The sequence below is a fragment of the Perna viridis genome, chromosome 9, assembly GCF_037379345.1.
Source record: "Perna viridis isolate PV_CMFRI_1.1 ecotype Kerala chromosome 9, ASM3737934v1, whole genome shotgun sequence".
NCBI classification, from domain to species: Eukaryota; Metazoa; Mollusca; class Bivalvia; order Mytilida; family Mytilidae; genus Perna; species Perna viridis.
The window spans coordinates 8,484,954-8,512,688 of record NC_142453.1 but is presented as its reverse complement, the minus strand read 5'-3'; the positions used below and the strand labels follow the sequence as shown (position 1 = coordinate 8,512,688).

Genomic DNA, 27,735 nt, shown 5'->3' with positions numbered 1-27,735 from the left:
CTCGACTCAACCTGCATGAGACAGTCTTCACCTGGTTGTCTTAACTCTAAAACAGCCATTAATAAAAAAAGTTTTTTTTTGTATACATCACAACAAAGTTGGAAAATTTCTAAACTTGAGTTAATCATAAAACTTCAGGAGAGGGGAAACGTTTTTTTTCCTAGATTTCTTCTTCTGAAGAGAAAAACTTTTGTATTAATAGTATACAAACAATGGAAGTTAAAAAAACTTTGAAACCCTTTCAGGAGGTAGACCTAGGGTAAGGGAAACAACTCTTGAAATCAGTGATATGTTTGTATTATATTAAACTTCACCAATGCCTATCAAGCTGTCATTTGAAACAGAATGAAATCAATTCAGGTTACTTTGATGCTTACATGAGATTGATGTAAAATGCTGAATACAAACATTCCAATGATTTTGAAGAGTTGTGTCCCTTACCATAGGTCTACCTCCTTATATCAGATAAGTCTTCACTATTCATGAATTGGTTTTTATTTTTTTAACTGCCTCTAAAGATAACATACATGTACATGTATAGCAAACAAACAAATGAAATTATTTACAACAACATACAAAAACCATTGCAAAGTTTTACTTGATTTACCAGACTAAAGTGAAAAAATTCAATGTAAACATAGAGAATTACCTTCCATACCTATGCTTCAACAGAAGCCATTTCTTCATTAACCTACCATGTAAAATATATTTAATACAAAAAGGAACAGATACGGTAAAACACAACAAATGCTTGAGTAATAGTCTTTATAAAAGTTAGACATTGGGTGATTCATGTATGTATTAAAGTTTGTTTCTAATTCAGAAACAGTTACTGGCCACTTGAACCATTATAGTTTTCAATTTGGTTGTTGTGCTTTATATAGACTGAAATCAGCACATTGTTATATGTTCTTGGTTTGGTTTGATTTGGTTTATTTTAATGGGATATGAAAGATTTTCTTTAAAAAAAAACCAGAAATGACTATCACTACGTTAACATATATGTAGACCAAAAACGCATTATTTGTTCACTGGGTTTTTCTATAAAATGAATCACCTCTACCATAGGCAGTGTCTGAATTTTATATGGATTGGTATTTAAATTTCAACAGATAATTTCTATATTATTTTGCAACTTGAGTATTGCATCATTTATCCTCTGAATATAGCTGAAATATTGCTGCTTGGACGTTAAACCCCAACAAACAAACAAACAAACGTTTAAACAATTGTATATAGAGTTATCTCCCATTTACCAGAGTTGTCTTCCATATCTATTCCCTTTTTCCATTATAACAAATCACAGTACACTCATAAATATACTAATCAGAAACAGTTCAGTACCTGGTTTCATTAAAAAAAATCTCAATATGAGATTCTCCTAAAATCCTTGAGTTTGTCCTCAAATCTTCAATTTCAATGTTCAAGTGATTTGATTGGACAATATCCGAGTTGAGAATCTCAATTTGAGATTTTGTTATGAAACTGGGCCCTGCATATTGCAAACATTCAAGTGATGTTAATATTAAGTACCAGTCTACATAAAAATCAGATACTGCCAATGACATAGGTGATTCATGGTGTAGAAAAACCTCACGAAACAAAAAATTCTTTTTAAGATATACTTGTGCTATATTTTTACATAACGAAAGTCCCCTCTGTATTCAGAAAATCATACATTCATCTCCCACTAAAATCTACAAAATCTAAGAATTGATTGTGCAAATCACCAATTTCAAGCACAATACATATAATTTTTATCTCAAAAATGCAATGTCTGAATGATAAACTAAAACCCTGATAATGTTGTTAGTAACTGTTTCTGAATTAGAAAAAGAAGTGAACATGATGGTTTTTGATATGCATGAATCACCTGCTACCTGATATTTATAATGACTGCTACTTAAACACATATAGTTAACGAAAAGACCCACAGTAACTTGTGAATTTCAGCCTCAAATATAAGTGATAAAATAAGATATAAAAAGAGACACTTGTACAAAAAAAGAGCATGAAATAAGACATATGAACAGTTGTACAAAAAAAGAGCATGAAATAAGATATAAAGAGATATGCCTGCACTAACAAAGAGCATGAAATAAGATAGAGAGCCTGTATAAAAAAGAGCATGAAATAAGAGATATAAACAGTCGTACAAAAAAAGAGCATGAAATAAGATATAGAGAGATATGCCTGTATAAAAAAGAGCATGAAATAAGAGATATAAACAGTCGTACAAAAAAAAGAGCATGAAATAAGAGATATAAAAAGTCGTACAAAAAAAGAGCATGAAATAAGATATAAAGAGATATGCCTGTACTAAAAACAGCATGAAATACACATACCATTATTACAATAAGGAAATAAATTCATAACAATTAACAAAATACATATTAACAAATAATAAAATGTAAATATTACGAATAATAACATTAAGAAGTATTTATAACTATAAAAGGACGGAAAAAGTAATATCTAAATTTGATAACCTGATATAAAACATTTTATGCATCACTGCATTCATCCATCACCATATAAAATTCACCAGTTTTAATTTGAAATGTGCAACACTACAAGATGCATCAGAAATATCAAGAGGTTTGAAAAAAATATCTCCCATTCCCTCACAATCCATGTCAAGAAAAGTCTATACCCTGCAATCATTATTTCCAAAGCATCCCAACAAAAAACAGTTTTGTTTCTAATTTGTCATTAGTTATACTGTTCAGCAGGATTATTTTGGCTTATTCTAGCAGTCTGTCTAAAAACACCATATAAATTCCATAAAATATTTACACTCAGCATAAGTAATAAGTGCACCACTAAGTGTTCACCAAAATCGGTACCCCCCTCTTAAGGAAGTAGACCTAGTGTGAGGGCATAATTCTTGAAATCAATGATATGTTTGTGTCATATTAAATTTCACCAAAGCCTATCGAGCTTTCATATGGAACAGAATGAAATTAATCAAAGTTACTTTGATGCTTATATTAGATTAATGCAAAATGCTGAATGCAAACGTTCCACTTATTTGTAAAAGTTGTGTCTCTTACCTTAGGTCTAAAAAGTTACTCCAAAAGACATTGTTCACTAGTTTACTATTGACAGTGGTAACAGTGCCATACTAATACCAGTTTTCTCGCCTGTGATTCTCAATGGCTAATCAAAGTTTAGATGTTCTCAGACTTTATCCTTGACCAACATTAAAATCCTGTACTGTGTGATCAGATAACAAGCAACAATCATTCTATTCATGTGCTATTCATTTTTGGATTGAGAATGCATCATTATGGTTGAGTATAACAAAACATTTGTTGGTTGTTCATGCAGAAAACAGTAAATTCATTATCACACCTAGCCTCAAGTAATAGTTGATACTTCCAGGTTACAAATTTACTGTTCATGACCATTCAACAAATGTATACTGTTGCCCTTTTTAACCTGAGTGTATAGTCCCGTAGTTAAGAGACAGCTTAATAATATGGCAAGATATTATTTACAAATAAAAAAAAAAACAATAAAAACAATTACATGTATACCGGTATATAAATAACAATATACGTATAAAAAAATTTGGTCATAACTGCCATCAGGCAAAAACTTGATACTAATCTACCCAATTCTCTACATACTGGATAGTACTAAAGCATGTAAGAATGTGGCCCTAATTTTCAAATTCATTCCAGGAGAAAAATTGTGTCCTATCAGTACTACAAAATAATAATTCACATTCCCTAATCTGTTTTATATTAGTTTGGTTGAAAGATTATCATGAATGAAATACTTATAACAGGAGAGATTCCTGAACTGATTTGACAAGATAATTAAATATTTCCATGATTTATCATGGTATTATACATTTCATAGTTAAAATACAAACATAATTACTTGGAAATATTTCTCACCAGAAATGTTAGTTCATCAAAAAGCATCTTGTCGTCCCAAAAATCCTGAAATGTCTGATATCATAAGTTCTGCATAAGCCTGGACAGCTGGGCCGATTGGATAAGACAACCTGTCCAGGACTAACAATATACTAAGCTATACATAAATGCGGCAAGTGCACAGTGTTTCTATATATACAGTATTTGAAAAGTTATAAATAAATAATCAATAAAACACATTACAACAATATATTAACCTCAATAAACATAGAAATATTGACCATAAATCAACCCATTACATACTTAAATAAACATGATAAAATATAATCATGTTAGCATTTTTTATCTCAGTCAATTCATAGGGCCAAAACTAAGCCTTAATGACCCTACTGCTTTGAAACACATGAACTGGTTTAAAATCTGTTTCAAATTGTGCTTTTTTTATCTACTTCTATGTTAACATACTGATATTCTAAATGTCTTGTCTCATAAATTACTGTAGAGCCCCAATAGGCAACTTTCACATTCATTTCCGTTTCAGAAAGGTTCTTTATGCAGATCAAGGTAAATGGGGTCAACAGGCATAGGATCAGAGACTTCTCAATGGAAGCCGAGGGAATAGATACTTGAATCAATCAACAGAGAATTTTTAAATGATACATACATGTATATTATAGAAGCATTTCAGATATTTTTATGCTAAGAGCTGTATTTCCACATAACTATAATCATTCTTGTAGCCTTCAAATCTGAAATCCTTTCTTTGTCTAGTATAAAACCATAAACAAGTCGTCTATAGCAAGAGAAATTTCTATGAAGCAGGTTGTTTGAGGAACTCCATCTCGGATGCCAACACTTTAGTCACATGGATGCATTTAGATGCTGTTTCACCACCCATTCTCTTCAGAGCAAGCTCAGCTGCTTCTCTTACATGCTTAATGGGATCATTCCTCCTACAATTATAACAAACATACATCAGACAGAGATCTAGGAAAATGTAAATTCATAACAGTTTTTACTCTTTCCTGTCATACCAAATTCAGAAAGATAATTGTCTTAGTACAATCAGTCTATAGTCTGACTTGCCATTGTTTTATATCATTGTGATGTCATTTTTTTTTTTTTAAATTTAAACGTTCTGCAAGTGCAATGTCTCAAATTTATAAATATTTTCAATGTACATGGATCTATTCTATTTTCTGCTTCTTAACAAGGAAAGAACAGAGAGCAGGATTTAAAAAAAATACAAATGTCTGAAATTGATTAGATATTTACCAAGTCACAAAGTACAAATATCTGAAATCGATTTGATTTTTACCAAGTCAAAAAGTATATTTTGCTTATAAGGGCTTCTTTTTTAATTAAAAAATATATATGTATATGTAATAACTTTATAACTTTTCACTTTAGTAGGAATTTTTCCCCAACCAGCAAGTTTCATTTGTGTATGAAAGTATTATTTTTTCCAAAGATAATTTCTTCAATATTATGTTTCTCATTTCTCCATAGCAAGGTAAAACAGGTTTTTTTTAATTTTTTTTTTTTAAATCATAAAAGTAAATGCCCTATCAAACAAAACTGGATATAACTGGAATCTGGTGAACCCTCAAAACCATTTCATACACAGAGGAGGTTTTCTCTATTTCAAATCTTTACACATCTACCACAATCAGTGTTAGGCCACACCCCTTTATGCAAATTAGTACAGTACATCAGAGACAGTTAAACAGATGTGTTATGAGGAGTGCGCATGCCTTGTGAATTGTTTCAATTCCTGCAAACCAGAGCCTATAAGCTAGCAGAACAATATGTAGTATGCTGTTATAGGTCTGTGGAGGAGACTGCCCTAAACAGTGTGCTGCAGAATATATCTTATACTTATTGATAAAAAATATTAGCATAAAATTGTACAGTTAATAACAAACCATTTTTCTGCAACAGCCTCTTCTGCCTTGACACCAGCCTTCATTAAACCCAGGGCAAGACAGGCACTTTCCCGTACCAATCGATCCTCATCTTCCAACATGGACAATATACGGTCCACAGTCAACTTCTTATTCTTGGCTATGTAGAAAATAAATATAGAATATTGAAAATGCAGTATCTAAACCAATTACACATCTATTTGACAGTCATATGAACAATAGACCATGTTAATATCAGCAACAAAAAAAAACCAAACAAACAAAAACAAACACACAGCATTATCAGTGGGACAATTCTAATACATCAAAATCCAAGTACATGGTATGAGATGAAAACAGGAACAAAGACTACACAGGCAAATGAGCCACACATGAGAATCATATGAATCAAGCACCATATGATAATCATGTTTCAGTTAACATATGATAATCACATGGTTATCACATGATAATCACATGTTTTTCACAAACATGTGATTATCATATATTTTCAAGCCCATATTATCATATGATCATCATTTGACTACCACATGTTAAATATCATATGATTACCACATGATTATCATATGAATCGAGCACCATATGACTATCATATGTGGCACATTTGGCTGTGCATATGTATCTATGATACATACATGTACACAATGTAGCAAATCAAAAGTTAAAGAACTCTGGTGAGTTCGCTCTCATATCCCATGCATCTACATATTGGATTCTAAAATAAAAAGCATTTGAAACTTGAATCATGCACCTGGTTAAAGTTTGTCTTTCAAGAGGAATAAATTTAACAAGTTGTCCAACAATTTTGACTCAACAAGACTTTAGTAGGACTATCTTAAGGATCATTTCAGGGACTGAAAGTTTCTTTGTATCTATTATAGTTTTCAAGATATTAGCTGAAAACTGTAAACAAAAGGCATTTTTCGTCTTTTAAGGGCAATAACTCTTACAAGGAGTCACCTGACAACTTTGATCCCTGAAGACTTTTGAAGGCCTTATTATAAAGGTATTTCAGCAATTGAAATAATTATGCTAAACCTACCAGTTTTGGAGATATATGTGAAAAACAGTCTCACCCCTATGATCTATTTTTAGTGATGGTGGCAATGTTATTCAATGGATCAAAATTCCCCACAACAGTTTTATGTAGGATACCCCAAGGAACATTCATACCAAGTTTGGATCCAATTGGTCAAGGGGTGTCAGAGGAGAAGATTTTTGAAAGAAATAACATTCAAAATAGCAAAAAATGTCGGAAAAGGGCAATAACTCCAACATGGCTTAACAGATTAAAATGAAAATTTGACCCCAGATAGATATCATCATGCTGAACACTTTTATCCCATGTCAGAATTTGGCTAAACCTAACAGTTTTGGAGATATATGCCAAAAACTACTGTCCGACCCCTATGTTCTATTCTTAGTAACGGCCGCCATGTTTTTCAACAGATCAAAAATCCCCACATCAGTTCTATGCAGGATACCCCAAGAAATATTCATACCAAGTTTGATTCCAATTGGTCAAGGGGTGTCAGAGGAGAAGAGTTTTGAAAAATTCGACGACAACGAAGGCAGACACTAAGTGATGGCAATAGCTCACATGGTCTTCAGCCAAGTGAGCTAAAAAGAAAGTTCAAAGGACATCAATTCATAGAAAATCTCAATGTAGCATAAACTTGATCTTGATTTTTTGGGGGTCAAATCTGATGACTGTCAAGAATAATTTTATAATAGTGAGTAATACAGATAACTTAATAGAACTGGTCTTTCATTTCATCACGTGATTGTTATTTAATCAAAGGTAGACCAACTCTATTCACTGAAGCTAGCTTGATTACTTAAAAAAAGTAAATGATCTGACTTGCACATACATGTACGAATATAAAGACTCATCAAAGTAACTAAAAAAAAATGAAACAAATAAATAAATTCCAATTTATAGTTAACTAATACTTGGACATCATATCAGGCTCATTTACCTTATTTGTAGTCTTTTTAAACTTTTTTAGGTTGGTAACCTATTCATAAAAATAAAGTCCTTAATATTATAATGCTCATACTTTTATAAGCATAACTCAGATTCTGCACAAAGTTGATTACAAAATGAACTTTATTTCTTCATGATCCTAGAAATACAGTGGGCACTCACAAAAGGAATTCACCTCCACTTAGACTTGATCTGGTAAGCACTTATGATGGATTATCTCCCCTTGCAAAACTGTTCTCTTTTATATATAATTTGAAATACTGGTATCATTTATTAATTACCAAAAAAAGGAGTAGCTAAGTATATGGATGTTGGGCAGAAAACCAAAAAGAGCTGATTCGTTACATAATCAATACCATTCAAGCCAGTCTGATTCTGATCAAAGATATTTTATCAGAAATAACGCTATGTACCTGATTTTGCTAACGCTATTGTAGCAACAGCTCTAATGTTTGGATCTGTGTCCTTCAACATTTTGGTCAAGCCCTGTACTACTGCAGGGAAAGAAAAGTTTCCTAGAAAATATAATTATTAATATAAAAAGTAAACAGCTAAAAAGTAGAATTATCTCCCTTTAAACATTAACAGTAAATACTAAACAGGGTATTTTAGGATTTATAGGTATATGATTCTGTCTTTATACCTGGTATATAAGTTAAGTGTGAAGTTAAATTAAAGTTAATAATGTATAATTAGTTTTCTTACAGTGCCTTTTGATTACAGTTAGTTGCAATTTTTGTCAATGAAATTGAAACCACAACAAAAATTTAATTATCAATTATGTCATATTTTCTCAACGTTAAAACCATAAAAATTTATCTACATGATATCTATTTTTTGGTTTCTAAAAAGAGAGAAAACATCAAATTTCAATCTGGGAAAAATTACTGTTTGTACATTTACATGTATCTATATAAATGTCTAGCATGTGTGTCTATATAAATGTCCAGCATGTGTGTCTATATAAATGTCCAGCATGTGTATCTATATAAATGTCCAGTATGTGTATCTATATAAATGTCCAGTATGTGTGTCTATATAAATGTCCAGTATGTGTGTCTATATAAATGTCCAGTATGTGTGTCTATATAAATGTCCAGCATGTGTATCTATATAAATGTCCAGTATGTGTGTCTATATAAATGTCCAGTGTGTGTATCTATATAAATGTCCAGTATGTGTGTCTATATAAATGTCCAGCATGTGTGTCTTTATAAATGTCTAGCATGTGTGTCTATATAAATGTCTAGCATGTGTATCTATATAAATGTCCAGTCTGTGTGTCTATATAAATGTCCAGTATGTGTGTCTATATAAATGTCCAGCGTGTGTATCTATATAAATGTCCAGCATGTGTGTCTATATAAATGTCCAGTATGTGTGTCTATATAAATGTCTAGTATGTGTGTCTATATAAATGTCCAGTATTTGTATCTATATAAATGTCCAGTATGTGTGTCTATATAAATGTCTAGCATGTGTATCTATATAAATGTCCAGCATGTGTATCTATATAAATGTCCAGTATGAGTGTCAATATAAATGTCAAGCATGTGTATCTATATAAATGTCCAGTATGTGTGTCTATATAAATGTCCAGCGTGTGTATCTATATAAATGTCCAGTCTGTGTATCTATATAAATGTCCAGCATGTGTATCTATATAAATGTCCAGTATGTGTGTCTATATAAATGTCCAGCGTGTGTATCTATATAAATGTCCAGTATGTGTGTCTATATAAATGTCTAGCATGTGTGTCTATATAAATGTCCAGCATGTGTATCTATATAAATGTCCAGTATGAGTGTCAATATAAATGTCTAGCATGTGTATCTATATAAATGTCCAGCGTGTGTATCTATATAAATGTCCAGTATGTGTATCTATATAAATGTCCAGTATGTGTGTCAATATAAATGTCAAGCATGTGTATCTATATAAATGTCCAGCATGTGTATCTATATAAATGTCCAGTGTGTGTATCTATATAAATGTCCAGTATTTGTATCTATATAAATGTCCAGTATGTTTGTCTATATAAATGTCTTGCATGTGTATCTATATAAATGTCCAGCATGTGTATCTATATAAATGTCCAGTATGAGTGTCAATATAAATGTCAAGCATGTGTATCTATATAAATGTCCAGTATGTGTGTCTATATAAATGTCCAGCGTGTGTATCTATATAAATGTCCAGTCTGTGTATCTATATAAATGTCCAGCATGTGTATCTATATAAATGTCCAGTATGTGTGTCTATATAAATGTCCAGCGTGTGTATCTATATAAATGTCCAGTATGTGTGTCTATATAAATGTCCAGCATGTGTGTCTATATAAATGTCTAGCATGTGTGTCTATATAAATGTCTAGCATGTGTATCTATATAAATGTCCAGTGTGTGTATCTATATAAATGTCCAGTATGTGAGTCTATATAAATGTCCAGTATGTGTGTCTATATAAATGTCCAGCATGTGTGTCTATATAAATGTCTAGCATGTGTATCTATATAAATGTCCAGCATGTGTGTCTATATAAATGTCCAGTATGTGTGTCTATATAAATGTCCAGCGTGTGTATCTATATAAATGTCCAGCATGTGTGTCTATATAAATGTCCAGTATGTGTGTCTATATAAATGTCCAGCGTGTGTATCTATATAAATGTCCAGCATGTGTGTCTATATAAATGTCCAGTATGTGTGTCTATATAAATGTCCAGCGTGTGTATCTATATAAATGTCCAGCATGTGTGTCTATATAAATGTCCAGTATGTGTGTCTATATAAATGTCTAGTATGTGTGTCTATATAAATGTCCAGCGTGTGTATCTATATAAATGTCCAGTATGTGTGTCTATATAAATGTCTAGTATGTGTGTCTATATAAATGTCCAGCATGTGTATCTATATAAATGTCCAGTATCTGGTGAAACGCATGATAAACTTAACTCTAAATAATTTTTTTCTTCAATCAGGATAATACATTAAACTACACTTCATTATCTGAAAATAAAGGCCATATTTACCAAGATTCTGTATAGTGGTCAGTCTGAGACTACTTGACATACTAAAAACCTCCACCATGGCATAATATCCTGTGGCATACTCTTGTAACCGGTTATAGAATCTGTGCATGTCTGCATCAGGATTTCCTTCACAAAATGCATCAAACTGGTTTCTTTTGACAGATTTCTTCAAATCAAAGATATCTTTGTAGATCAAGTTGACAAAAAATTTATAACGATCCTCTGAATATTCTTCAATGATTTTGTCACGGTAGTCTGACTCAAATTTCTTTTTAAACTCAGTCCAGGGGACTTCACTCCGGTTATCAAAGTTTCTATCCCAAAAGTCATATCGTAGTCCAGTCGGTCGTCTGGCAATGTTACTCTTAGCTTGATTTGCCTCCCTTTCATCATCTAAATCACCTTCATAGTATTCATCATCCATGACATTCTGTCCTGTGTTCCTATTCAGATTAACATTCACATTCATACCATGGAAGTTTATATCCCCAGACTCTGAAACAACAGGGTCAATATTTGGTTGCTGCTTGGCAAATGTTTCTGTCATAGAGCCCAACAAACCCTCAAGGCTTGACTCAAATATTTCTGGTTTGAAAAAAAATGTCCAATTTATCCTGGCTAACATTAACTTCCTACAAAATATACAAAAGACTTGTAAATGAACTAAAGCCTAGAAAATGGTTTCTGTGCATAAAATTGTACATATCTGATCTATATGCAACACAGATGTATGTTGTAAGTACATATGTACATGTACATGTTGCAATATACCCAATACCTTAGAACGAGCTTCCATAGAAGTTGAGAATTATACTACAGGAAAGACAGACAAAGTGATTGCATTATAGCCTCACTTAAGGAGGTAGATCTAGGGTAAGGGACACAACTCTTAGAAATCATTGGAATGTTTGAATTCATCACTTGGACTGATTTTATTCTGTTTCAGAGAAAAGCTTAGAAGGTTTTGGTGAAATTGAATATGATACAAACATATCACTGATTTCATGAGTTATGTCCCTTACCCTAGGTCTACCTCCTTAAACGAGTATGGTTTGTAATTGATACTATAAACATAATGCCTGAAGTAAAGAGTGTTACACCAAAATACAAAACAAAGCTAATACAATGTATATCATCCATGTACTACATGTAATAATCATATAGTGTTCAATTCATATTATAATCATATGATAGTCATGTGATAGTTTACATACGATAGTCATATGATAGTTTACATATGATATTTATATGATTATCATATGATTCTCATGTGTTAATTTAGGATTGAAAACATATGGTAATAATGCCATAATTATATGTAAATCAATACATATGATTATCAGATCATGCTTGATTCATATGATTGTCATATGTTGCAAACTGTACAATTCTATATATGTGGCTTTTTTGCTTGTGTATACTACAGGCATATACTTAATACAATATAATGTCAGATAATGATGGTGTAAGTACTGGATGATATATTGAGGCCATTTATCTGAGTAGTCATACCTGTTAACTTTTGGAACAGTTCATGGGGGAGATTCTCCCCAATTGACATTGTTTCATACGGGAGATTTTTTAGTAATGCAATTGTTTTAAGTACCGGTAAACATTAAATTATTTAGAATTTTTCACAGTAATTTTAATCAAAAACCTCCCACAAATCTTACATCTTTATGTGGAAGGTTCTAAATTTTTCATTGATTTTGTGTGAGTTTCCCCTCACACATTAAAAGAGGGTAAACAGGTATGGGACAGTTCATCATACAACCAATGTATGAGAATGAGCAAATAAGGAATATACACTGAATATTACATGTCAAAATCTGTATTACATGCAATATTAATCCTTGACCTATATAACCCCGTGGGGTGGTGGCCCTTGGAATGATATAGGAGTTTCTGGTTGATACAGCATGTGATACAGATTTTGACATGTCATGTTCATATTGTCACATATTTAAACCATACTTTAAATATGGTCCGTGGAAAGGTTCGATATAGGGTATGGGATATAGGTCTAGAGGTGTGATATAGGTGTATGGAATATAGGGTATAAACAAATACTTATTATCCATATATTAAAAAGTTATATTTTAATCTAAAAATATGATATACCAAAATAACCCATACTGATTCTTTATTAGAAATTATAGATTTTTGTAGGAAGTAAAATATACAAACATTCCTCCCTCCAACACAGGATTTATATCTCTGTATTTCTCCAAGCTGACAGGAAAGATAGTCGAGTTAGAGATGTAGGCTAGAGCTAGCTCATCCCGAAATTGTGCATCATTACAAGAGGTCTTGCTAATTATCATTAAAAACATCTACAAAAAAAAAGATAAACATTATGGTGCTAGGTAAAATGAAAACAATGGCTCAGTTTAAAACAAGACCTATAATATGCCTGAACCTGGGCAATTATCATACAATAAATCTTTCAGCAAGTAAGTGGCCTCAATATTTTCTAAAGTATTGTACTACTGATAGCATATACTGCCGAAAAAATTGCTCAATTCCAACATGCTAAAAATGTTGAAAAAAAAACAAACAAACAAACAAATTTTTCCAATACATATGGCACACTTCTTCAATATGTATATAAACACAATGGTAAGTTTGAAGAGTTTTTGAGTTACTGCTATATATGATATACACATATGATTGTGGTACCACTGTGATGTCTTTTACAAGATTGAAGTCATCACTACAGAAGTTCTATGAACTCGTGGATCGTTACAGTGTACCCATCTGCACAATGAGAACCGATTTGTTCAATGTGTAATAGTTTTCCTTTCCTCTTTTGTCTTCCCTGGATTTGACTTTTTATGAGCAACTCAGTGGGTGTTTCTGAAGAAGCAGTTGACACTTACCCTACCTGCGCACCTGGTCCATGCTCCCAGTTTTTAGTGGAGTCTGACTTGCACATTTATTTTTGTTGCTTTGTACGAATTATTTTGGTTATTTTATCTTCTTTGTCATATGTGTCTGTTTTCCATGTCTGGTCTTTGTCCCTGGATAACATTCTTTTGATTTTCACTAGAATCTTGGTTCCCTTGATTAATCTTACAAAATGTACAAAGAACTAAAAGATTTAAATCTTTAATATCTATACATGTATATACTACCATATTAAATAGTTTCATGTTATTACAACAGAGCTGATACTTGGTCATAATTATGGCTTAATATCCTCACACTTTTACAGTTTAGAATACCGGTAGTCTTGTCTGTTAAGTTGTATCAGAGAACATCTTTGTTTCAAACCTCTGATACAGTAAAGATACTTTACCTTACAGCTAAGGATTGCCTCCCCTTTTTGACTAAGGGCCTCTACAGGGTCCATCTCTGGCCTAGTATACCATACATTCCATCCTTGTTCTTCTATCTTTTCTGAAAAGAAATGTTTCAAAATAATTTAAAATGAGGGTTAAAGATCATTCATTAATTCAGTCTTGACATGTTTTAACCTCTGCCACCTACAAACACATTCCATACTTTTTTTATTTGATTTCATAGCCAGATGTTGGGCATTAATGCTTTCACTATATCCATTCTCAATACAAAAATGTATATGTTAAAAAACATTTAAGTGTCAGTCTTTGTAAGAACCAGGCAGTGGATGAAACAGTATGAAAAAAGAACATCATTTTGATAGTGTAATTTGACTATTTGCACAACCAGAATCAAGGGAAAAAAAAACAAGATTTTCCATATCATGTTCGTGCATTGAAATGCACTGTTAATGAACATTTGAAGGGCAGATAACTCTGTCAAAAACTACATGTCATTGTTACTGTGGATATTATTACCTTAGTTTTTAGGACTTCCAGGACAGAAAATAGGTTTTCTCATTTTAAGAGCTTAGTTAGGTCCTAGCTAAGAATGAAGTTGTATTGCATGCAAATTATACTGTGTTTTTTGTTATATTGCCAATCTATGTTCCAGGTTTTGTGTATCTCATGTTTGTATGTAATTGTAATTTGCCGTTCTTTTGCTTCCAATGCATGCTATCTCTATACTTTGTATGTTTGGTGTATCTGATATATGTATCCATTCGGTTAAAAGCTCACCAGAGCTTATGTTGTCTGTAATTTTTATGTACCGAATCTTAATAAAGTTTTCGTACTCATATTGTCGTATTCATATTGTACAGAGGACCTTTTGTATATAGCTGCATTTGCTGTGCATCACCATATCTGTTATTTTTTTCCAATGTGCATGTATGTTGAAGATCTTGGCACTTCTGTTTAAGAATAACAAGAGTTTCAAAGGGTTGTAAAAACTTTTACAATTTTTCCTGCCAGACTAATATACATGTAACTAGAAAAAAATCAATGGAACAGTCTGTTTGTTTTTTTTTTTTAGCTAACTGTTTAAGCATTTGAACTATTGGCAGGAAATTGTTGTTTCTCTTGATTTTCCATAGGTTTTGTCGTAGTAGGTTTTACCTATTTAGATACCCTGAAGAAATAACAAGAATTCCTCGAATGACAATTTAAGGTGTGTTAATGAAATAATGAAAAGAAAAGTAGGGGTCACTGGGAAAAAAATATTAATGCTAAGAAATGGATAAAACCAAAGGAGTCCGAAAATCAGACAAAAGTTGCTGAACATGAACTGCGAACATCCTTAACTACATGTGTACATACAGGTACACTGAAAAATTTTCTTACCAGCAAGTTTCTTTGTAAATTCTTGATCATGTGAGTGGAAACTGATCATTACATCACATTGAATTTTGGACGGTAGATTTGAAGCCATGACCTTTTCTAGAATCAGGACGAAGAGTTAACGACTTTGATGATTTTAAGCTTCCACTTGCCCCACAGGCATTTTCTTCATTATATTCATTCAGGTAGGTAATGCTGGTGGGTTCTATCACTGAAATAGAGTGACAATTACAGTTCATTCATTAATAGCGTTTATGTAAAAGAACTGGTCTGGGTTTCATAAGAAATCTAAAAATAGAAATTTTCATTGAAGCCTTTTAAGTATTTCCTCAAGTATTCGATTAAAGCAATTTAATTGGTCAAAATCTGAGTTGAGGAAGGATTCTAGAAAAATCTCAATTTGAGAATCTTTACGAAACTCCTGAAGGGCCCTGTGGTAGATTTCACAAAAAAATTGTAAGTATAAAAATCAGTCGTAAGTTATGACCTCACAATACTTTGATCTTTAATGACGCCATAACTTACTAGTTTTACTCTTAACAAATTTTTGTGAAAAGGACTTCTGGTCCCAAGTTTGATTAAATGATCTTGAATTACCTAGAGAGAGAGATTTCAACATTCTATCAGACATAAATTTAAATAACTATAATTATATACCCGGTATAGAATCAAACAATTGGTGAATATTTTTTTAATCTTTATTTCCATCGTCCTAATAAACCTCTCTATCTACCACCTGTAAAAATTCAGTATGACTGTTGTATCGTGAATTGAGCTGAGCAGACTTGTAAGAGACATCATACCTCACGATTAAAGAATCCAATCAAATGCTGAGAATTGACTACATCATTAGGTTATCTATTTGTTCTTTGAATGGTTTCATTCATTTTTAGATACACACTGTCTATTTCCACTGCTCTCTTCATGCAACAATTTAACGGTAGTACAGATGTTTTACAGGTTTCAGAAAGAAAGGTAAAATAAATAAATGGTCATTCAATCAATAGAAGATTAAACATTTTCTTTTTATGTGCTGTACATAATTCAGTGAATATGGTATGCCTTAATTTACTTCAGTAATAAGACTGTTCACCTAAGTGATTTGAACTCAAAATGGATAAAAAAAATATCATCCCAAATAATGTCATGAAATTGAAACTCTAAAACAAAGTGACATAAATTCAACATATCCTAGAACCCAATTATTAAATTTTTTTATGTGCATCTTTTAGATGCCAACTTGGGTCCAAATTTTTAAATATAAAACTGCATTGTACACAGATAGGTTCAGTATTGAATACAAAAAAGCAACAAGAAATCAAGCCTTTAAATCAATCTGAATTTGATGTAAAGTTTGGCAAGTTTTTGGACCCTTTGAAACTTTGACCTTTGATAAGAATTCAATTCCAATCTTTCTTTTGTAGTATATATGGAACCTTGTGGCAAATAATTTAATAATAAAAAAAATGATGAATTTAGAATAATGTCATTTCAGGACAAAATGAGTTGTATATTAAATCAATCAACCCATTATAAAGTAAACAGGCAAGGTTCCTTCATTAAAAAGTCATTAGCACTGAGGGCAATATTTACTTGCATATGAAAAATTTCAACTTTTTGCTTTGTCAATTTTTACAATATGCTTGTCACAAAAACCTATCTTTATATGACAATAAAGAATTAAATTGAATTGAATTGGTTAACTTATGACCATTCTTAAGCTATAATATGTACTGTGAAAGTTCTTTAATTCATGGATATCAATTTTTGTGGATTAGGAAAGAAACACAAGTTTGTGGACTCTCAAAACCAATAAAAATTGGTACCCCAAAAACAATAGTACTTTCGCAGTATTCAAGCTATATACATGTATTTTTCATTTGATACGCAAGTGTCTAAGTACATTCTAAAAGATTCCATTCCATTTCAAACTTCAAGACAATATTTTCAGTTAAAATGGCCCATGGCACTGGGTCTTCCAAATATCTGATACCCTCCTCTTAGTCATATACTGAAGAGATATTTTAAGAAAACAAGTAACAATGTACATGTAGCACAAAGGAAGCTTAATACACAATATAGAGATAATCTTACAACAAATGCATGCAAAAAAGAGAAGAAAACAATGTACGTCAATTAATACAACACTGCTTACGATACCGTTAATATGAATCTTTCTCCCATTTGACTCAGAATAGCGAGATGGATGACACCCCATTCTCCATCGGCAGCTTAGGAAAACAAGTCAGATTCATTAATTAAACATGTAATATATTGTCACATTTCAGACAAGTAATACAACCCTATTTTCACATATTGGATTTAACATGATCATGATTCACAGGAAACGAGCTTTATTCTCATGTAGGATCAATTTATTCTCAACTTAGCTGAAAAATCATTAATTTCATGTTCCATTTGTTTTTCTGACATCTCATGCAAGAATACTGATTATATAAAAAAATGTATATTTACAAACATATATAAAGATGGTAAAAAATTATTTCCTGAAAGTAGTGACATTATCATATTAAGATTCATCAATAAACAATTCAACAAAACTTAAGAAAGATATCTGCATTCACTTAAACATATGATTACATCAAGTTGTTGACAGAATTGAATAAAATTTCATTGAAATCCATCAAGTACTCTATGAAGCGATGCATTACAAGCTCTTACCATGCTTTCTGTCAATAGTTTCACATACTACTTTTACAAAATAACTCGCACATTTAAACCACAGGCACTGTGAGGATGTATGATTTTGTTAACTCCCTGTTCATTGTTCTTTGATATTATTATAGTAACGGTAATCACATGCATGTATTTGAGTCTAATATGATTTTAAGCTTTGCCAATGAGGAATGGAGCTATTTGTACTCAAAATAACATTTCACTTTGTTGATTATGAGTTTGCTTTAGACAAGTTTCAATGTACACTACTATCAACCAAAATTTTAACTTCTCTACTCTTCACAGTGGAGTCACTCATGTCCTCCACTGTGACTCAACCAAAGTAAAAACTGAGATAAACTTGCTCCATTTCAACAGTTTTCAATATTTATTTCTGTCAATTACTTAGATGTTATTAAACTGCTAGAACCATTAAATATACTTTGGTCTAAAGGCAGGAGAAGTTAATTACAGACAATTTCTGAAAATGGTGACTCCACCGTGGAGAGTGGAGATACTGTGACTCCACTCAAAATATCTCCACTGTGGAGAGTGGAGAAATTATAATTTGTATTGACAGTAGTGTATAGATAAGATATGGCTAATTAAAATGTAAGTGATGTGTGGTATCTTTAATAAAGTCCTATATATAAAGAATATACTAATTTTAATAGGAATACCAAATCAATAGAAGAACAGCGTTCCAATGTCCCCCGCGAAAAAAAAGGGAGGAAAACTTTAAATTCACTGAAATTTTGTAAGTCCAAGGGCCATAACTTCCATAAAAATCAATAAACTCTAACCTGAAAGTCAAACTTAATCGGTAACTTCTCATAGTAAGAATACATACACAATATAAAATCAATTGGTGAAAGCATTACAAAAGAAAGTGCCGAAAACTGCAAATTCACTGTTATTTTCTAAGTCCAAGGGCCATAACTTCCATAAAAATCAATCAACTCTAACCTGAAAGTCAAACTTAATCGGTAACTTCTCATAGTAAGAATACATACACAATATAAAATCAATTGGTGAAAGCATTACAAAAGAAAGTGCCGAAAACTGCAAATTCACTGTTATTTTCTAAGTCCAAGGGCCATAACTTCCATAAAAATCAATCAACTCTAACCTGAAAGTCAAACTTAATTGGTAACTTCTCATAGTAAGAATACATACACAATATAAAATCAATTGGTGAAAGCATTACAAAAGAAAGTGCCGAAAACTGCAAATTCACTGTTATTTTCTAAGTCCAAGGGCTGTAACTTCCGTAAAAATCAATCAATCGTAACCAAAGTCAAACCTAATCTGTAACTCTTCATAATAAGGCCACATACCAAAAACAAACTTATTTAGTAAAAGTAAAACAAAAAAAGGTGTGGAAAACGTGGACAGACAGATGTCCGGCATTTTCATGTCCCCTCGCGACATATCACAGGGGCCAAAAACTATCTGTGAACAATATCCACACACGTTTGGAATACAATTTAAATGAAAATTCTAAACTATATACACACACATTTTGTGCTCACAATACAAACACATGCAGATTCAAAGTATTGTAGGTACGTGTTGCGGACAGAAGGGGAGAAAAATAGCCTGAACCCTTTGACTCCGAAAGGGGGGTGCTTGCATGTTTTAAACCAAGAGCCAAGATTTATTTTTATATCAAAGCAAATTGGGAGTTATTTTTGCCTGCAAAAAAAGATTACAAAAATGTAAAAAATGTGACAAAAATAAAATAAAAATTAGACAGAGGGTGATTACACACACTTTAATTTCTACTATGGTACTTAAGTACAGACCACAAAACCAGTTTTGTCACTCTTCATGTTGACGTACTCCCAAACAGTTAGAGTGGGGAAACGCTCTCTGACCCACGTGAGGTCTGGGAGTAGCCAGAGCGTCAACACATCAGCCCAGCCACTAGTAGGACATACTCTGACCGAGTTCTTTGGTCAGGTAACCCAAAGGCTGGGCTCTGCCTCCAACACCAGTTGGTTCTACTAACCCACTAACATCGACCATGAGAGGCCTTTATTGGTATTCAAGGTCGTTAAAAACCCCCAATCATCACCAGTTTTGTTGTCATACAATTGTTTCACATTACATGCCTGTGGACAGAAATTTGTGAGGGGTGGGGGGGTTACATTGACTAACGAATGTCGACTCAAATAGCCAGACTTCAATCTAAATGCCGAGTTTAATAGTGCTTGTTGGTTTCCAAGGGGGACTTTGTCCATACCCCTCGAACCCCTGACTACAGGTATGCTTTAGAAAAAAAAATTATATATATTGTGTATAAATAACACTTCTTTATAGAGTTATCATGGTTATTGTATACATGTAGATCAGTACATAGGAAGAACTATTAACAGTGATCAAATTTAAGGCAAAATACTTGCTAAATGCAAGTTGAAATTAAATTTTGCTAGAAGAAATTATTTCCACTTGCTAAAATTTGCTAGTAGAATTCTATATGTCATATAGGTTAAGTTCAGAAATAACCCAAAAAACTTACAATTAGCAAGTATACATTTTCAGTACTTGCTAAATTAAGCTAGTGCAAAAAATTCTGAAATTTGATCACTGATTAATATTTAGTTATTTAAAAAAACAATCACTGAACTTGATTTTGAGATAATTATGCCTTACATTTAATTTAGGCACTTTTTAAAACATTTTATATAGATGTCATAGAGAATTTTGACTACTTTACTAAAACTGGCCTGTAGATTTTCTTAAAAATGTGTATTAAGAACTCTTACATTGTATCTGAAATTCTTCCATCATTTGAGGTCACAGAACCTCTTTGTTGTAATATACTGAAAAAGTATTGATTTTTGCAGTTGCTAATTTTCCAACATAGCCAAGTAAACATAATTATGGGCAGTGAAAGAAATTAGCAGTAGACCTACAGACCGAGTCCATGTAATGTCTATGTTTATGACGAAATTGGCTCCAATTGCTTTAAAATGTACAGTGCTGTCTGTGTAAAATTATGTTGGGTCTATGTTGACAAAAAATTCAGTTTCTAACACTGATTATAGGTATCAATTTTATGGGAAAATTAATATATTTCGATAGAAAATTATCCCACCAATTAACTCACCTTTGAAAGTGTGTTTTTTTGTTTTTGTTTTTTTTTTTCACAAATGTAATGTAATTTTATCATAGTTAAAGTCATGACAAAATTTCATTTTAAATAATTTAATGATAGTTTTTTACACCATTTCAAACACTATTTGCCCATGTAGATCAAAAAAGTATTATTTGTTAGGCCAAAATAAAAAATATCTTAGATTCTCATCTCCTCCTGACCCAATTATTTTACCCTCCCCTAAAATTGTATTTTGATTTTTTCCCAGTTCATGTCAATTTCTTTCAAATTGACAGCATTTTTCACTAAAATTACATGTAATACAAAATAAAATTTGCCTAACCATCCCTAATTTTGAAAAAATGTTAGAAGAAAATCTAAGATTTTTTTTTATGATGGCTTTACCTAGGTTTTTTTGCACTTTGCACCTTACATGTAGTATACAGTTTACTTCATGTACTTAATACTTTCATTAAGGTAAACCTAGACGAATTACACAGGGCAAGCTTCTAGTATGTAATATTCATAAACTGCTAACTTGTCTAAAAAGAACCCTGAATAATCTACAAACCTGTCTAACTAGAACCCTGAATAATCCACAAACCTGTCTAAATAGAATCATAAATAATCCATAAACCTGTCTACATAGAATCCTGAATAATCCACAAACCTGTCTAAAAAGAACCCTGAATAATCTACAAACCTGTCTAAACAGAACCCTTAATAATCTACAAAGCTGTCGAAATAGAACCTAGAATAATCCACAAAACCTGTCTAAATTGAACTCAGAATAATCTACAAACCTGTCTACACCATACACCAAAGCCTCCTTGATTTAAATGGACTTGATTAACTTGATTAAATGAACACCTGTCAAAATCGAACCATACATGTAAGTCCAAAACAGGTTCAGTTTAGACGGGTTTCATTGTACAAAAGCAGTATAAGACATCAAACATTAAAAAAAGAATTCAAAAAAAATTCTCAAAGTAATATTTCTATACCATTAGTTATGTTGACTTTGTTCTCAACATACATTTCATACTTCAATTATACAGTCAGAAGCAAATCAATACAAAAGAGAAAAAAAGGAATTCCATCGTGCACATGTCTGTTCATGAGGAACATTATCTTTTAATTTATTGAAACAAAATTTAATTAAAATTATTTTTGTTTCCATCTCTACATTGTACCTATTGAGAAAAATGCACATATATGTGTAAAAGTAATATGATTACCAAAAATATGCACTTTTTTACTGCACTTTCATGATGTACAGTTTTGTATCAGAATGATCGCTGAATTTACAAATGTAATGACATAATCATTATATCTTTAATTGGAGCTGATTTTAACGTAAAATATGTGACCAATATGAATTTTCCTTTGAACAAAGTTTTAATGATGAAAACTAAAATTATTTGACTTCTATTTTCTCTTCATTGACTCAAATGTTAAGAAAAAGAAGTATGCCATTGTGCATTATATGAAAAGAAAATGTATTGTACAATATTTTTGAATAATAAAAAACCCAAAACAAGGGAACCATAGAGAATTATGAGAAATCATGTAAACAAATTGAAACACAAGACAGAAAACAAGTATTTTTTTAGAAAGATGTACTGGTGGCTGCAAACAAAAAGATTTTTGGCAAACCATCAAGCCATACTATTCCAAAAAAGGTAAAAATTCAGAATCAAAAATTATTTTACAAGAAAAAGATGATGTAATCTTACAAAAAAACGAAATTTTATGTGGATTTTTAAGGTCATTGGTCAAGGAAATATGGTCATGTAATGAAATACAAAAATGTATCAAGAAGATTCCATTATTTTCAATTCCAAGAACTTATTATTTTTTCATTAATGATTATTCTACAAGGGCAGAAAATTTGTTCAAAATACAAATGTAAATGTACATTTGTAATCTACAAAATGTACACATAATTTTACAAGTTTTGATAATATCAATACCCAGACTGTACATGGTTGTACATTTTTTATATTAACATGGTCTAAGTGATTTTTGTACATGAATAAAACACAAAGTGAAGATGAAATTTCAAATATGTCTTTCGTCAGTAGAAGTGGTGGATCCAGAAAAAAATGAAAACTCTTGAAAACTACCAAAATCATGAAAATGTATTTCAGGTGTTCAAATTAGTAGTGGTCCAAGATCTGGGAGTCAGGGAACCTAAATTTTTGACCTACATTATGTTACATGTAGGACATCAAAACTTACCCAGGTCCTGAACATTTAACCAAGAATTACATGTACATTTTCACTGAAAATTTATTGAGGAATTTTGGTGTTCCTCAAGTGGATCATTAGATGTGAAACTTCACTCTTGGAAGTAATTTTTTAACACCTGACATGTACATGTGCCTTTGTACATGTACCTTCAAAAACACCATGCAAGACATTTGACTTGCATCATGTATAAAGTGCAAGTAAATCTACATGTACATGTACATATTCATGCAACATAAAATGTACATGTACTTTAGCATGTTTAGACCCCTTCTTGGCTACTGAAAACAGTATTCCTTAGACCAATTAAACAAAGTCCTTATAATGGTAATCAATACCAATTTAATCTTTAACCCAAGAAGAACTGGGTGCCCATTTTCATTTCTTAAACAAAAACAAAATGTGCAAAATACATTTAACTAAAAATAAATCCTAGTTGATGTAAAACTGTAAAAACTATGAATATTTTTTTTAAAATATCAATATATTCAACTCTGTCCTATTCGTTTAATTGAGTTTTCTTAAACTTTCACTATCTAATGATGTCACAAGTTCAGAACATGCGAAAAGTCTGATTAACATTGAGCAACAGACCTAAAAAAGGTGGTCAGTACTCTCACTCGATGTGACAATACACACTAATTTGATTGGTCAATTGGAGGAATTAAAACTGACACGAAGTGAATGGTGTCTACCAAGTCTATCTGCCGAGATGGAAAGATTCATACATGTATTTTTCAAGTGTAAATATCTTCCTATATAGAAATCAATATAAAATCAAATTGGATTCAAACCAAAATCAAGAACTACTGATCACATTTTTATCTTAAAATCAATAATAGATAACTACAAAAGAAAGTAAAAAAAGTCTTTGTCGCCTTTCTAGACTTTAAAAAGGCATTTGATACGGTTTGGCAAGAGGGCCTCTTCTGTATATTATCAAAACATAAAGTCCTGAATAAAATTTTTAATATCATTATTCTATGTATCAAAACACAAAATGCCGATTTAAATTCCCAAACGGTTTAAATCAATATTTTCCCTCCAGTTGTGGAGTTAAACAAGGTGATGTCCTCAGTCCCACCCTTTTTAATCTGTTTATAAATGGTATTTTTGAACAGCTTAAAAACGGGAACACTGAACCAGTATCAATTGGTAATTTAAAAATTACATCACTGATGTATGCAGATGATTATAATTCTGCTGTCAGAAACAGAAAAAGGCCTGCAAAATGCACTTAACATTCTTAACGATTTTTGCATTTCATGGAAACACAAAGTAAACATAAAAAAAAAATCAAAAATAATAATATTCAATTCAAATGGTAAAAGTTTTCTCAACCACTTTAGTATTGATAAAAATATGCTAGAAACAGTAAAATCTTACTGCTACCTGGGCATTCCATTTAACTACAATGGTAATTTGAATATATCAAAAAATAACCTAATGGAGAAGGGAAGAAAGGCCTGGTTTAAAATAAACAAGAGGCTCCCAGGAGCCTGAATCGCTCAACTGGTTGAATTTTGCCTTTGAAAGGCAATAAATTTAACAAGAAGTTGTCCAACAATTTTGACTCGAAAAGTCTTTGGTACATGTAGGATTTATCATAAGATCTTCTCAACAAATGAAAGTTTCTTTTAATCTATCATAGTTTTCAAGATATTGACTGAAAACTGTTAAAAAAAAGAAGTCACTTTTCCCCTTTCAAGGGCAATAACTCTTACTAGGATTCATCTGACAAATTTTATCCTTAAAGACTTAGAAACTGTAGTTCTAATACTACGGATCATTTCAGCTATTGAAAGAATTTGGCAAAACCCAATGGTTTTTTAGATATATGTGAAAAACTACATTCTGACCCCTATGTTCTATTTTTAGTAATGGCAGCTATGTTTTTCTACAAATCAAAAATCCCCACATTAGTTCTATGCAGGATACCCCAAGTAACATTTATACCAAGTTTGGTTTCAACTGGTCAAGTAGTGTCAGAGGGGAAGGTTTTTGAAAGAAATAACATTAAAAATGGCAAAAATCGTTGAAAAAGGGCAATACATTTTGTAATTCAAACATGGTTTAACGGATAAAAACCAAAATTTGACCACAGATAGATATCATCATGCTGAACACTTTTATTCACGTCAAAATTTAGCTCAACCTAATGGTTTAGGAGATATATGTGAAAAACTACTGTCTGACCCATATTTTCTATGTTTAGTAACGGCGGCTATGTTTTTCAATGAATCAAAAATCCCCACATCAGTTCTATGCAGGACACCCCAAAGAAACATCCATACCATGTTTGGTATCAATTGGTCAAGTAGTTTCAGAGGAGAAGAGTTTTGTATAATTGTCAAAGACGACGACGAACACCAAGTGATGGCAATAGCTCACATGGCCTTTAGCCAAGTGAGCTAAAAAAGTCTCATCTATAGATGTTCTTTGTAATTTACTTGAAAAGTTATTTGACACTTTGGTAATACCTGTTATTCTTTATGGAAGTGAGGTCTTGGGAGCTGGAAAAATTTTCAGTGACTCTGACCCATATGAATACTTACATTTGAAATTCATGAAAGAAATCCTTGGAGTAAATAGTAAAAATGTAAACATTGCATGCTTAGCAGAACTGAACAGAACATCTCTACATCTAAAAGTTCAATTGAATACGATTAAATTTTTAAACCATATCCTTAACTCCCCTGATACACTAGTCTACGAAATGTTCAGAGAAGTTAAAAACAACAACTTGTGGATGTCCCATGTAAAAAATTTACTAAATAAATTAGGGTTCTGTCATCTTACAACTTAATAACCTTCAATTTTATATAAAAAGAATCGAACAAAGACTACAAGATCAATGAAAGCATTTAATAGGCTCACTAGCTATAAGTGAAATACTGTCATTTTTCTGTAAAATATTTATTCTGTCTGAAAGATATACATATATTGATTTATGCAAATCTAAATTAGAAAAATCCATCATCAGTAAATTTTGTTTGAGTGCACGTGCACTAGAAATAGAATGTGATAGTGGGAACATAGAGGATGAATACAGAATGAAATTGGACAACCATAATTTAATTTTTTCATCAAAACCTCACCTCACACCATGAGACATAGCATATACATTAAACAGTAGCTCTATAGAAATACTAAAAATAACTATAAAATTCATGAATGAATGTTGGAATCCAAGGTCAATTTAATTTAACTGAAATTATGTTAATATAGATGTATAATGTTAAAACTATTGATAAATCTGTTTTGATCAGATTTACACCACTGTTGCACCATGGTCATAAATTTAGTTTATATGTAATGTGTATTACATTGTACTGTTTTTGTTCATGCCATAACCATTCACTGTAAATGTGTTTGTGCAAATAAAATTGTCTATTGTCTATAAATTGTTTTGGGTTACATGTACCTGTACAAAAGTTAATTTTCAAGAAGAGTATTTTTTTATTAAAAAAGAAGATAACTTCTACACATTTTTTAATTACCTTTCTGGGTTCTACATAATATGTTAACCATAGGCTCATATGAAGCTTCACCTCGCTACACTTCTTAGATCTCAAAGTGCCCAGATGGCAGATGTTCGGAAACGTGAATTTCTAGGATCTTTTCAGATTTTTCACCTATCTCTTTGTTTTTAAAGTATAGAAACATTCTTCAGTGGTAATAACTAATTCAACCGATATATATTGAACTTTTACAATACAGCTGGGGCATGCAATTGCTAAGTAAATTTTGTATACTGAAAAATTGCCACCAATCATGCAATAAATTTCAAATTTATGTCAACAAAATTTCCGAAATGAAATATTGTCACTAATAGCAATGTAACTAAAGCTGTAATCACACGAGAAAGTGTTATATGAAAACAGAAAGTACCTGTTTTTACGATATCTCTATACTGTCATTCAAATCCTCCTCGCGAAAAAAAAATTTTTTCATTGAGAAAAACAGGAAGTGTAAACAAAACATAAAATTGGAACGTATCTCGGAAAATCCGAATTTCCGAACTTTTCAACCAATCGGAATAAATACCACGGTTTGGTCATTTTATGTCGCATTGTTATCGCTCGGGGTAAAACAATGCTACAGAAATGGCAAGCCCATTGTAAAACATTGATTGGAATTAATAAGGGAGTAGACAGGGGGTACTTAATTCCCGCTTATCTTGTCCTAGACCATCGCCTCCCA

At 31.7% G+C, this 27,735-nt stretch overlaps 1 protein-coding gene across 6 annotated transcripts; it reads right to left on the bottom strand.

Moving 5' to 3' along the window:
• Positions 1-477: 477 nt before the first annotated feature.
• On the bottom strand, positions 478-27,735 carry LOC148606560 (uncharacterized). Of its 6 annotated transcripts, XM_088544754.1 has the most exons (9): positions 27,424-27,726; positions 17,667-17,737; positions 15,510-15,717; positions 14,126-14,226; positions 13,015-13,160; positions 10,828-11,459; positions 8,210-8,311; positions 5,810-5,948; positions 478-4,837 (listed from the first exon to the last, which is right to left on the bottom strand). In XM_088544754.1, exons 3-9 carry the CDS (start codon positions 15,595-15,597, stop codon positions 4,696-4,698), a joined length of 1,350 nt encoding a protein of 449 aa, XP_088400880.1. In that variant the 5' UTR covers positions 15,598-15,717; positions 17,667-17,737; positions 27,424-27,726; the 3' UTR covers positions 478-4,695. The 6 variants fall into 6 exon arrangements, with proteins under 6 accessions (XP_088400880.1, XP_088400877.1, XP_088400881.1 ...); XM_088544751.1 differs by lacking the exon at positions 17,667-17,737 and having other exon boundaries at positions 27,424-27,725; XM_088544755.1 differs by lacking the exons at positions 17,667-17,737; positions 27,424-27,726 and adding an exon at positions 27,033-27,413.

Bases quoted from the DNA above. Each gene is read 5' to 3' on its own strand.
- LOC148606560 (XM_088544754.1), bottom strand. From the start codon at position 15,597: ATGGCTTCAAATCTACCGTCCAAAATTCAATGTGATGTAATGATCAGT. The intron at 5,949-8,209 runs GTACATAGCGTT...TTTTCTACATAG, and splicing joins AATAGCGTTAGCAAAATCAG to CCAAGAATAAGAAGTTGACT. The intron at 4,838-5,809 runs GTTTGTTATTAA...TTATAATTGTAG, and splicing joins GAGGCTGTTGCAGAAAAATG to GAGGAATGATCCCATTAAGC.